At 41.0% G+C, this 13,383-nt stretch overlaps 1 protein-coding gene across 2 annotated transcripts in view; it reads right to left on the bottom strand.

Moving 5' to 3' along the window:
* Positions 1–13,383, bottom strand: part of FNIP1 (folliculin interacting protein 1) — a 47,826-nt gene that overhangs the window by 16,125 nt on the left and 18,318 nt on the right. The window contains exons 4-11 of one of the 2 annotated variants that reach the window (XM_009285933.2): positions 10,159–10,259; positions 9,814–9,888; positions 9,188–9,279; positions 6,491–6,574; positions 5,426–5,497; positions 4,554–4,689; positions 3,786–3,987; positions 2,889–2,974 (exon numbers count right to left, since the gene is read on the bottom strand). In XM_009285933.2, coding sequence (XP_009284208.1) covers positions 2,889–2,974; positions 3,786–3,987; positions 4,554–4,689; positions 5,426–5,497; positions 6,491–6,574; positions 9,188–9,279; positions 9,814–9,888; positions 10,159–10,259 — 848 coding nt within the window. The remainder of the gene's footprint in view (positions 1–2,888; positions 2,975–3,785; positions 3,988–4,553; positions 4,690–5,425; positions 5,498–6,490; positions 6,575–9,187; positions 9,280–9,813; positions 9,889–10,158; positions 10,260–13,383) is intronic. The other variant, XM_009285934.2, reaches the window with a different exon arrangement.

Consider the following 13,383-nt stretch of genomic DNA (forward strand, 5'->3'; position numbering starts at 1 on the left):
TTATGCAAGTACAGTAGCTTATTTCATAAGTCATGTGTCTGCACAGCTGACATCCGAAGAGGGTTTTAAGCCTCTAAGTCAAGTGTTAATAGCTAAATCCATCAGTGCTTTAGAAAATTAAAAATTGCTGTAAAGTGAAAAATGATGCAAGGGTAGGCCTGGAGCTAGGCACCAAACTGATGGCAAATTTATCAATAGCATCAATTTGCAGAAGCAGCCTAGGCCTTTCAGAGAAGGCAGCTTTGTTTTTCCCAGGATGAGACGACAAGAGCAAAGGAAGGGGTCTGTTTTGCTGTCTTCTTTTCACCCCCTCAACCCCCACTACTGGCAGGTAAATGCCTGTAAATGCCTGGCTGACCCTGCAGCCAGCTCCTTACAATAACCCTGCTTGCAGGCTAGCAGCTGGCTGACCTACAACCACAGCACCTTCCCTGCAGAGGGGGACTTTTGGGTGGCAGGCGGCTACGGTAACAACCGTCACGCTCCCTCCTCCCTTCTCTGATTCAGCACGGCAGCACACAGCCGGTCCCCCCCATGCCCCAGTGATTTGAGGTTATTCTAATCACCAGAGGAGTGCACATCAGCTATACTTGAGAACCTCTGAAAATCTGGGTTTTAAAAAAAAAAAAAATTCTCCTTCCAAAAAAAAGGAAAAAAAAAAAAAAGAAAAGGAAAAAAAAAAAAGACTGCAATGAGTTAAACCAGCACGGGATTACGTTTTAGAAACACCAACCCACTGAAGTCAGCACCCTTCTTCCCTCCAGCACAATTTGCTAAGAGGGCAGGAATCAACGCAAGTCTCAGGTTCACCAAAGGACTCGGGCTCCTGACTTCCCCGTGACTTCAGTGGGAAAGCAGACGCCTAAGGAGATAATAGTGGCCTAAATGGGTTTGCTGAACCTGCGCCAAAGCATCTCTGCATCCAGCCTTCAGTATTTAAATACGCCTTTTTTTTCTTACCAGGCACGTACTGCATTGCTTTGAAAAGCAAGCGGCTCTTGCATGTTACAGAAACGCTTTTCTTGACGGCAGCACTCACTGCCACCCTGAGATACCACGGAGGCACGAGGACCTTGCCCGCCTGCAGGACCTGCCCGGGCTGGGGGCACTGGCTGGTGTGTGCCTCTGAATGCACTCGCTTTAAAAAAAAAACAAAACAAAACCCAAAAAACCAAACCCACAGAATTGCCAAAGTCTGCTGCCCCAGGAAATTCATTTATATGAAATTAAACTGGATTTAATTTACCTCGTTACACTATTAAAGAGTAATATTTGTATCACCATGGAAACCTCTGCATAAAACTGGTAGTTAGACACATGCTTCCAGTGCTGGTTACGCAATGGCCGTGTCATGTGAATGATCGCGTCTTACAGCGGCTCAGGAGAGTGCCAATCCTCTGATGTCCGGTGGGACATTATTTTCCTCCTCAGCTTGACAAGAGCAGCCTTCTTCATCCCATCCCAGCTCAGCGCCGCCGAGCTTCCCTCCAAGGAGGAAAAAGCTAGCGAGGGGGATTTGGCTTGTGTTTTCAGGGTTATTTTTCCTACGTTTGACTTGGGATACGTGCCCCTCCCCACCACTCTGGAACTGTTTAACTTGGAAGGACAAAGGAGAATGGGCAAAGTCCGCTGAATGTATCTTGAGGGGGAATGTTTTGGGGGAAGTTTTGGGAAAAACAGCTGGGGAGGTGGTGTTATCAGGGGTCGGGAATGCAGAGAAACGGCTCTGGGTGAGAACAGGGAGGAGAGGCAGAGCAGAGCTGGGGGGAGCGGAGGAACCACCGTGGCTGCTCAGAGTTGCTGAACTCGTCTCGGGCCCCTGGGCAGGATCAGCAGCTCCCAGCAGTCACGAGCTCCCTCTGCTCCTTCTCTTGGCACTGCTTACCCCATCCACCTTTCACCGCAGGCCCACGTGCTCGCTCTTCCCTGCCTCCTGTCCCTACCAAACATATCCTCTGCCCTCCCTCGCAACCGCCCAGAGGTGAGGTTCTAAAAAAAACAAAAACCAAAAAAATTAAAAATATACTGTGCCTTCATCCTGCAACACGACCTAATCCGTGGCACTCAGGTAGTAAGTGGAATTGTAGAAAAATGAGTGAGCCCTCACAATCCTTCACCGTTCAGTAAAATACATCCTGATATCAGGATTTTCTTTTTACAACATCAGAGCACTGTCTTCTACAATGTCTTTAAAAAGTAGCTCTACACGGGTTGGAAAAGGAAGCACCCTGCCACTCCCATCTGAGAGGAGATGAATCACTTGAAACAGACGGATTTCATCTTAATTCCCTCCCCATGACTTAAACTATGGAAAGAAAATACAGTTAAATGCCAGGGATCTGCTTCTCTGCGTTACTTTGTATATTTGAATAGAGACGCTCTGCAGGCACTGATAGCAAGGGATTACAGTACTGCATTTTACTGTGTGAAAAAGATAGTCCTCCTTCTTAGTACCTGGTTATCTGAAACGCCTTTAGAGCAGAATTTAAAGCATGGTAAAGGTCTTGCTTTGCTCACACATCAGGAAAATACACACTAGAGGAGGATTTCCCTAACGCGGCTTTGCAATTGTTCTCCCCCTCTCAACAGGCCGTAAAAGATAATTTAAGAGGTTGCTGGGAGCTTCATTACCACCTAAAGCACAGAAAACCTGGATCATCTATGTCCTGTTCACACCAAGCCCTGATGGACATACACACTTGGCAAAATCTAAGAATACAAACAGATTATAATGGCTTGCTATCACCAATACCTTTATTGTACTAACTTCTGCAGAAGACTTTAGACATTACAAGTTACTTATCCTGCACGAAGGAGAAGATCCTCCTAAAACAGACTTGAGTGCTTTTGAAGAAACAGACACAAAAGATAGGAGACAAACTGCTCACCTGAATTCATTAAGGGCATCAACAATTCTGTTATATGCCAAACTCCGCTGACTGGCATCAGCTGATCTACGACTCATTTTCATAGCCTTGAAAACAATCATTAAACAGATAAGTAACACATAGCTACAGAAGCACAGAAAATGGAAAACAAAGTCATGTGTTTGACTTTATCTTTCATGCAACTAGTCATGCAAATAATTTTTTTTAAGTGATAAAACGATGGTACAAGTGCCAACTTTCATATCTGAGGAAAGATAGGTGAGGCACATGCATTTGCAGCCTCTGCTGCTTCTGTGCTTTTCATCGTTCAAGGCATAAAAGGGGTCAAAGTTTTCATTGCAGTGGCAAAGTAACCACTAAGTGTTTCCTAGAAGAGAGATTTGAAGCACATCTAACCGCACATTTGAAACTTTGATCTTTGAAAATTTCCTACACATCAGAATCAGGGGGCTAAAAAAAAAAAAAAGAGAAAGAAAAAAGCTCGATAATTTATTTACAGCTTGGAATAGCCTAGAGATAGGATCTGACCCTGCAATCCACTAGACTCAGATACAGCTGAAGCAGGGAGGTAGAGGTGGCCTTAAAAGCACCTTTCCCCTTGGCTGATCCAGGGCTTGCTGGGAGCTTACACAGCTTAGTGACTGTTGTAGCTTTCAGCAATCCCTGTAGCGTAATGCAGCATGCTCTGTCCTCACCCTGTGTTGTGCTTTTGCTAGCAATAAGAAACATCATCAAAGATGCTGTGGAGCAAAGCTCTTCCCTGGTGCAATTCCAATACCCAACAGCAAGTTGATCCCACTTTTGTAAACTAGTAACAAGAGTTAGGAATTAAATCTGACAGGGCTGGGGGGAACATACAGCAATACAAGTGCAAGAATCAAAAGAGACTGTGTTTACCTGTTCTATTGCACTCTTCAGTTTGTTCATGTGACTCTCAAAAAGAGGAAAGTGTGAGAAGAAGAACTCATTAAATTTGTTGTTTTCATCTTCATCTCTTGAGAGTGAAAAAATAACCCCAATTGCTATCTTTTTCTTCCTAACAATTCCTGGGCTAGGACCAGAGCTGTCATCTGACAAGTTAAAGCTTTCATCCATGGACCTTGAAGCATGAAAAAAATAGAAAGTTAATGTAATCCACTGCTTAAAGTTGAACCTTGGTTTCCTGTGTAATTCAATTCTTGAACATTACTTCAATAAACATAGCTTCAGTAAACACCTTTTGTTCGCACGTGTTGTCAAATCATCACCTTTGATAACATCCACTTTGCAATTTTTTACAAGCAACCATTAATTGATCCTGCAATCACAAAAGCTGGAACCAGATTCAAAGTATTTGTGGGATCAGAATATGGTATTTTAGTTCTCTCCCATCTCTGCCGAGAATTTGTGTTTTGAGTAGGACTTTAGGGCTGCTTCTCCTCAAAAGTAGAGCCTACAGGTTTACATTTTGTTGAAGGCTTTCTAGTTAGTGCAAAACAATGAATGCTGAGAAGAAAACAGATACTAAAAAAAAAATCAGGCGTTGAAGTGCAGCCTGACTTACACCTCTGTAAATACCCCACAGAAAGCAACAGCAAGAGCAGATGTACATATGCCAGAGCAGAATCAAGCTGACAATGGTGGAAAATTTATGGGCAGCAACCAGCATTTTCATTCCCAGCTCACCATCGAGGGAAGACCCCATTCTCCAAGCTGGTAGTCTGACTGCGACGCCAACGCCGCTGGTAACTGCTAGCACAGCTTTTGTTAAACGAAGAGCCCGGAGATGGAAACGGAGTGATGAGCAGACTGCTAAGAGATGCTGCAATAATAAGAGGAATAAATAAAAATTTCTCCAGAAGAAAGAGCAGTTGGAAAATAATACCAGCAACTAAACAAAGCCCCTCAAGATAAACTGGTGTTGCTTCTCAAGTGCCTTCTCTTTTGCTTAACTATGTTTCTTATCTAAAAATAACCAGTTTATAGTAACATTAACAAGATATACAAGCACCACAAGGGTGGGACAGTCCTGCAGCTTTACATGATAGGCAACAAACAGGCTGCACCTGGCTCATCAGCCCTGAGTATTGGGAAGTAAATTCTTTGTGGAAAGGAGTAATGTTAATCACATCCTTTAACAGCCTTTCCAAACCTAACCTTAAGTGCCCAATATCCTGAATTTGGGGGGAAGGGAGAGGGGTGTTCTGTTCATGTTTTAACATTACCATCCCCCTCAATTTGGAAAGGAGATGACAAGTATCGTTTAGAAATGCTGCAAACTCATTCCAGTATTTAATTTGGCTTCCTTATTTGCAGCATGCTTTAATAAATTGCACTGCTGTTCTGATTACCTCTGTGAGGTTCCCAACTCAATACCCTTGACGCCTACAACATTTGTACACATACATATAGGTATGCATTAATGCTTATATATAACAAAACAGAACAATCACATTTCAGCACAGGAAAAACTATTTGATAATGTCTAGACATCTCAGTGACAAATATTACTGAATATTTTTGGAGTCTACAGGGTCGACACATGGAACTGACATTACCAGATCTTGCTATACCGCTGTCTCTGTCCTCATTCTGCTCCCTCCCAGGCATATCCATAGGGTTGCTATGAACTGTAAAACAAGGAATACCAATTAGCAGGGGCATATACAGTTCCTTTCTTGTGTGCAGATCTCCATGTAATTAATGAAACAAAAACATGCTCATTAATTCAGATCAACAGCACTGCACAAGGCCATCACCAAGAAAGGCTGCTTAGCTGAACAAGCCAAAACACTTATCTGAAAAGCTTGTATGTATTTTTCTGAAGTCCACACACCTATTTTAGTACAAACTAAAACTAGTACATTTTGTTTCTTTACAGAGATATTTCTCAATGAAATTTTAATGTACCAAAAGGATATTGGTCACATTGGTAGTACTCAGTGTATAGAGAAAAACCCCACCAAAACCAGTATAAACACAACTTCATTTATATACCAGCTTTCTCAGGTATTATATATATAATTTTAAAAGGATTTTACAATGTTGTCTTGAAGAAAATAAATACTTTTAAATTGTGAGCAGTGCATTGGTTGTTCATCTAAACCGTAAGCTGTCCAGATTCACAGTCTGCATATACACAAGATCAAAAGCGTCTCGGGCTCAACAGCCTTTAAATGTGATATACATTTTACAAATACGTGTGTGAAATAAAAGCTACTCAGCCATGGAAATAAGACCCAGCCACTAAGAGCAAGAAATGTCCATTTTAAATGAACCTAGGTTAGCTTTAGTTTTTACAGTTTGGTTGAAACAAGTCCAGATAAAAATAGCTTGACATTATTGTGAAATATTATTTCCAGAAATATGAAATCCACCACTAAATATATAAGTTTCCAAAACAAAACAACACAACCAACCAACCCCAAAGAGGACTATTACAATGCCTGCTGTCCTCTGGGGATTTACAGCATGTATCCAAAAAGGTAAGAGAGCAGACATCACCGTCCATTTTGCATTTAAAAAAATATAAATCTTATTTCCAGGGCTAAACTACAAATCCACACAGTTTTGTCACACCAGCTAGACTAGCCACACAGCACAGCACACAGCATACTGCAAACCTGCAAAGAAAGAGGCGCTCCGGATCAGGCGGAGCGGACCTTGCTCTGAGAATGCCCGCCTAGGGCTGCAAAGCTGTGAAAGACCTACATGGCAAAACGTAAAATACACATGAAAGAATGAGGTTAGTAAAGCAGAACAGTCTGTAGGGAGGGGGCCAGGGCAGGGAGAAGATACAAGCCAACATAAATGCAGACTAACAGTATGCAGGAGAACAGCTCTTAGGCTTAACAAGAATGTTGATTCAAGGATATGGCTTACAGTTGAACTATATAGTGTTTATGGAATTAAAATAATAGACCCAGCTTTACACTGTCTCCCATACAAGGATGGGGTTTCTCTCCAAGGGCTTCCCCCCCCCCCCCCCAAGTTGAAAAATGATTAATTTATGCAGGCTCAAAGCCTAACTTGATCACAAACAGGAGATTCATCATGGACTACAATGTTTGTTTTAACATCCACACTGGTGGGGTGGCCGAGGAACACTGTTGCTGAAGACGGCGGGGAGGAAGGGGGAGAAGGCAGGCAGAAATTCATCTTAGTAGAACCAACAGAAAATTATAGGCTGAAGTAGTTGTTCTGAGAACAGTCAGTACATCAGTTTAGCGAAATGATCACACAGAAAATAAATGTTAGCAGTCTCAGTAGTCCATTTTAAAAGTAATACTGGATTGTAGATATACCAGGGGAAGAGTGTATTTACTGTACACAGAGCCAGGAAAAAATGCATGGGTATTTTTAATGAATTAATTGCCAGTCCCTCTGCTAAATTTCAAGCTACAGCTCAAAGTTTTCCGATTATACAAAACATGAAGGCTGCACCTCCACAAAGCTCCCTCCCATTCTCTTAGGTCTTTACTCATTAAAGGAAAGGACACGACCAGTGCTTTTTTTTTTTTTTTTTTTAAACCAGCATATCTGAAAAAAGCAGCTTGTAAATAGTTTCCAACCAAAACACATAGACCCTTCTCCTATCACAGGCTGGCAAGAGCCAGTGAGTCAGGAGCAGTCTTTGCTATTGAACACAGTTGTTAGAAATGCTGCAGTTACAGATTAACTTCTTTACCTACTTTACCCATGGTTCCTTCTGCGCTGAAACGGGAACTGTAAACAAACACTGTCGAACTGACTGAAAATTTGTGCAGCTCAATTACAAAGAAAGTTTCAGCATCCTCTTCTAGAAGGCAATCTTGTCACTTCTTGTTGCATGCCCTTGCACCGAGGTGCCCACACCTCCAGGCCAGCTCTCAGGGCAGTTATCCTTTCAGCTCGGTGGGGAAGAGTCACCCTCACTACAAAGCCGGACACAGATGAACGTGTGGCACTGACTACACCTAAATCATATTGAGTCCACGCCTAATAGTTGCATTATCTGAATTTGAACTTGCAGTTCAGATCACACTGGTGATACAGCAAACTTTTGCCAAGCACAAACCACAAGAAAACCCTAGAAGTAGATGAAGTGAGTGCCTCTCTCAGATCAGGCACCTCATTCACTCATGCACTGTGAGAAATCACAATTGAAGTCTGAAAGGAATACTGAATATTAAGAAAAATGCATATTTTTAACTTTCCTGAATTAGTAAATTCAGGAAGCATTTAATACATAATAGGTTCTTACAGCTTTAATTGGCTTCCCTTATAAATGGACTATTGGGAATGATTTTAGTGAGGTATACAGCTTTTGAGCCTGAAAAGCATTTAAGTCCATGCTTAGGTATAGTCTTATTAAAGTCAGTGTGAAGGAGAGAAGTAAACACACCCGACAAGAATTAGGACCATGTCAAAGCCAGAAACCCAGCTAGAGCAACAAAGCCATCAAATTCATTCCTTACTTCCAACCCTAAAAAAGTGTATTTTACATACATTCTGGAAAGCAAACGTAAAAAGAAGCCCCTTATTCCACCTACTAGAACAGACATTTGCTTGGAAAGTCAACAATCTAAACCAAGGGACAGGGAGGATGTGCTGAAAATCTCATCAGGCTGCTATACTGGACAACCAAGCCCTAAAGTACAGTATCTTTACTATCAGGTCCACCGCTCCCACGGGGAAAAGCCAAGACCTTCCCCTCTTTCTGTAATCTAATGTTCACGGAGCCTTCACCTACAGCACTTCCACGAAGGCTGAGAACCAAAGATGCCTGATGGTTTTTCAAGACTGCTTAGCTTCCACGGTCAGACAGAGAGAGAAAGAGGAGAGAACAAAAAGATATTCTGTCTAATCTGATCAAAAACTCCAGCGCAACTGTGCAAGGTTAACTTAGACTAGTACGAAACATGCGGCCACATGCGCTCAGGTGGCCAGAGTACAGAACAGAATGAAAATTATTAACGAAAATAAAACTGGGGAACTGAGCCAGGCAGAATCAATCCTGCCTGATCAGAGATATGCTGCTTAGAAAGCTCTACAGACTGTTCTTTTCCAACATTTTCTGTATTTGAACTTAAGTATATCTAAATATTCCTATTATGTATTTTATATACACATATACAGCGGTATATATTGAACCACTGCTAATTCCTCGAGCTGTCCAATTTATTCTCCTCCAAACCTCCAACATTAATTTTCTGTTACATCTTTAGCTTTCTTTTTTTTTTTTTTCCCTTAAATTTGATTCTATTTAGAAGACTTTCATATTCTAGAATCTATGATTACTCAGTTAAAGATACCAGGAAATAAAATCTGTTTGTAATTACCTATATTCCCAAGAAGTCCATTCATAATTGTACTGTGGTCAGGCTTTAATGTATTGCTGTCTTGATTAATGAACTCAAGACTGTCCTGCAACCTGTAACAAACATAAAACATACAACAAAAACAGTGATTTGCATTTCAGTATAGTGTTACTTCATTACAGCCCGAATGGAACGGACAAGATAAGAATGCAGGTTTCCACTAGAAAAAGCTTTCATAGCCTAAGCCACATTCTCAGGCGGGTCAGTTAATACACAGAAAACTAAACATTGAACCCTCTGAAGCCAGATGTTTTTGTAACACCATTTTCTTCATCTTGGACTGAATTCCCCAACTCCAGTGTTCTGTCCTCATCCCTTCTCCTTTGGTGGTTGCGGGTACTTTTGTACCTTACAATATCAAGCTTCACCATGTCAGCATTAAAGGAATGGTTCATCTATTCGCTTAAAGCAAACTGAGGTGAAGACAACCGCAAGGGAAAGGTGAGGACAGTAGTGACAGGATGTAACAGATCAGGGAACAAGAAGTTATTTTTCTAGAGAAAGAACCTGGAGGGTCCCAAAAAAGTTTTCTGTGTTCTTACGTTCACCTGCTTATGTGCAATAGATACAATTTGTAATGGACTCACGTATTCAGACTTCCGTAGATGCTGCTTCCAGTGCGAGCTGTGAAAACCTTGCTGAGCATGAGCTGAGGAGGTGAGCTAGAGGACAAAAAGGAAGATGTCAGTCAGAAACACAGTGCCAAGACAGGCTTTGTTTTCCATTTCACAACCCTCCAGATTTTACAGACCTAAACACGACATAACAGCCTTCTGTGTCATCAGAATATTTTAATATTTTGTGACATCAGAATAACTTTAAAGCAAACCCAGAAATTCCTTTTACTCTGCACTTGTGGCATTCGATTCATAACATATTAGCACTAAGGAGTAAGTCTTCTGAAAAGACCAGCAGTAAAAAATTAATCTTACCGGATCTGGTGAATTTTCAATGTAGAGCCCTTGTAGCTCATGGCCACAGAGCCAAACATCATCTCTCCAAGCATATTAGCATCTGAGGAGCACCGAGAACCCTGAAAAAAAACCAACCCCACCAACATTTGTCTTTAAGCATTTTAGAAGCACACTTCTATTAAGGCAACATACAACTAAGAAAAAGATATTCTTTATTTGAAAGATAAACATGCAAAATATCTTGCTGTAACACTGTTGAACACGCTAAGTTGAACAGTTCAATAAAGATAATGCTAGCGTAGGAAGTGATCTTCACATTGGCTGTGAGCTAAACCACTAAAATCATCCAACAAACCTAACCCATCCACAGGGGTGAGGGGAAGCAGATTCAAACTGCGCTGAGTCAGGGGACTAAAAAGTTTAAGAGTGTGGTAACACACCTTACTGAATGAGAACCGTTAAGCCTAAACCTTGTCTGCTTGACAAGAAGAATCACAAGTTCACTGGAGATTTTATACAGACTGTGCATTGGAGCCAAGTTGGACCAGTGCTTTCTTGACAAAGACCGATTCATAACTTGTCCACAGATGGTATTTTATATTTGATGCATCTTTCCCTGGTGCTCCTGTGATGGTACCAGCAAAGAGCTGTAGCATCATGATGCCAGGCTTAAGTTGTGCAATTCCTGCTTCTCAGTTGGTGAGAGCTTGCTGTAAGGCATACTGGCTAAATACAAAAGAGGAACGTCACTATGCCACATCACAGGCTAGATCAAATACTGCAAACAAAAACCTAAAATTAAAAAGTTACTCAAGGCAATCAACTGGAGACGACTGCTCAGCTGACAGTCATCTTATTTGTATACTTTCAATGACTGAGATTACTGTCCCTTTATGCAGGGCTGTTTCATGTCTAGGCTAGCAGAGTATTAGTGCTGGCTCTCCATTTGTGCCTTGCCCTGAGTAATTTAAAATATCGTGATCACACGCTCACAGAGCTCTGGCAGTTCATAGATGAGGTACTTCGGTACTGTGCAAGAGAGCAATACATTTCCTTTGAGGTGCATGATAACTAATAACACTTCCTTGGAGTAATCCTTCCAAAAGGTCCCTAAAACCAGTCACAGAAATAACGTTGTGTTTGGAAAACGTTAAGTGCCATATCTCCATATCCCTTATCCAAGCTCTGAACAACCAGGATCCTTACCCGGATTCCTACACAGGCTCGGAATATATCTAAATATTTTGTCCAGCGTCAGACAGTGAGCTCAGAGCACAACCAAGGACAGGGTGTCCACACCACGGATTCCTACCAGCAGTAAGGAGTGATATGAAAATGATCACTCAATGTTCTGCTCTCACTAGCCCGCCGAACAAGGGCAGGACAAGGAAATGCTAATCAGCCAAAAGGCAACACACTTATAACACTTCTGAATTTTTAGCTCTTCTCAAGCACTCTCAATTAAGATGATAGTACTTTAACAGACATACTATTAACCTCTGAAATCTGCTATCAGTGCAAGAAAGATAGAGGATGACTAGAAGTAGCAACCACAGTTATAAAAATGAGAATACAATTGCAAGGTTTGCTAGTGTTCATATGACAGGGCAAAATCTGATCATTAGCTGGGTCTCAGAGACATTTCCATCTTTACCTCCCAGGATATCAAACTGCCTAGGTGCACTGTAGGCAGTACTGGAAAAACTAGACTTGAAAATCAGTCAGTATGACCCAGCAGCTCCAAGGAAATATAAGCATAGATGTTAATGGCTCTAGGAAATGATAGGTCTGCCAGCATCATGAAATCTTGAAGTAAGAACGCTGCAAATTACTACAGCCACATGTTATGATTGTTATTTTTAAATCTGTTGCAGATCTCCAATTGAAGGACACATTCTGAATAAAACCTCAAGCCCTTGATGGTTGGTTTTGGTTTCAACTTTCTGCTGTTGTGAAAATCTAATTCTAAAGCTGAGGAAAAATACTTTAAGATAAAGTATTGATTTTCTTTGTCAAGCAACCAAATTAAAAAAAGCAAGTGAAAATCAGCTGCTTTCAAATATAATTATAGGGGTTTCCCTTTCCTCTGAAAGACGGAGACAAGCAATGCTGAAGTCAAAGAGCATGATAAGATGCACCCATGGTCTGTTTCAGTCTGGCATTTCACCTACACTTAATAACAATAATTTTACCATGCATAACAGAAGATGCACATATTTAATGCATTTAATATGGAAACACTGCTACAGCTCAACTCTTTGGGCCTTTAATGCTGCAAAATAAAGGTCACACAAGACCAAAGTAGAGTGCAATCAACTGAGGAAAGGGGTTACATATTAAAAACTCAAAACAAAAAATAGCCAAGGAACATCTGGCAAAAAGGGCACAACCTCCGGCACTGGCAGCTTGGACACAAACCAATTCCCTAGGTCATATTTACGAGCTCACATAAAAACTGACCATAAAACACCCAGAAGTGTTTGTTACTGCACATTAGCATATTAGAGGTAGTGAAATTTGCATGATTTGGAAATTACATTTCTGAATACATTTACAGCATTTAATATTCCACATACTGTACATATTGTCCTATCAATAACTAAGTACATATGTAAATTAAAAATGCAGTACAGAAATAAATGTCAAATGTCGTGATCAACAAATCAGAAAGACTTTCAGTCCTGACTACACTGACAAGCAGGTACAGAGGTAACAGTAGTGTCATAACGTGCAACTAATTGTGGGCAAGCTGAAAACTGTATTCAGCTTCATCTTAATGGATTCTAATCACATTTGTGAGGGATCTGGATAGGACATAATTAAAAATATGGAATCCTGGAACAAAACCCTGTATTTCACCTTGCAATTAAAGTTGCTCGTATATAGTCAAAGTATATTTAAACAAGGAAACATAAAGAACTATTTAAAAAGTCCTATAGCATTGTATTATTTGGACTTCCATTTTATAGCTTTAAAAAAAAAAAACGAACAAAAGAACTTATAAATACTGCAAATACATTAAGTAACTTCTGAGGTTACCAGACACAGAAGTTAGAAGATAGGAAATGCCAGGCTGACTGATGTCTGGACAAACTTACTCCAGCCCTTCTGCATACATGATACAAAATTTTGTTGTGCAGTAAAGAACTCTTGTATTTATGGCTCACTTGCTGGGGAAGCCTGGAAGGAGCACGGGGAATGCAGTAGATAGTTTACAACAAATACGCTGTGGAAGACCAACTT

Source organism: Aptenodytes forsteri, unplaced genomic scaffold, assembly GCF_000699145.1.
Source record: "Aptenodytes forsteri isolate BGI_AS27 unplaced genomic scaffold, ASM69914v1 Scaffold54, whole genome shotgun sequence".
In the NCBI taxonomy this organism is placed as follows: domain Eukaryota; kingdom Metazoa; phylum Chordata; class Aves; order Sphenisciformes; family Spheniscidae; genus Aptenodytes; species Aptenodytes forsteri.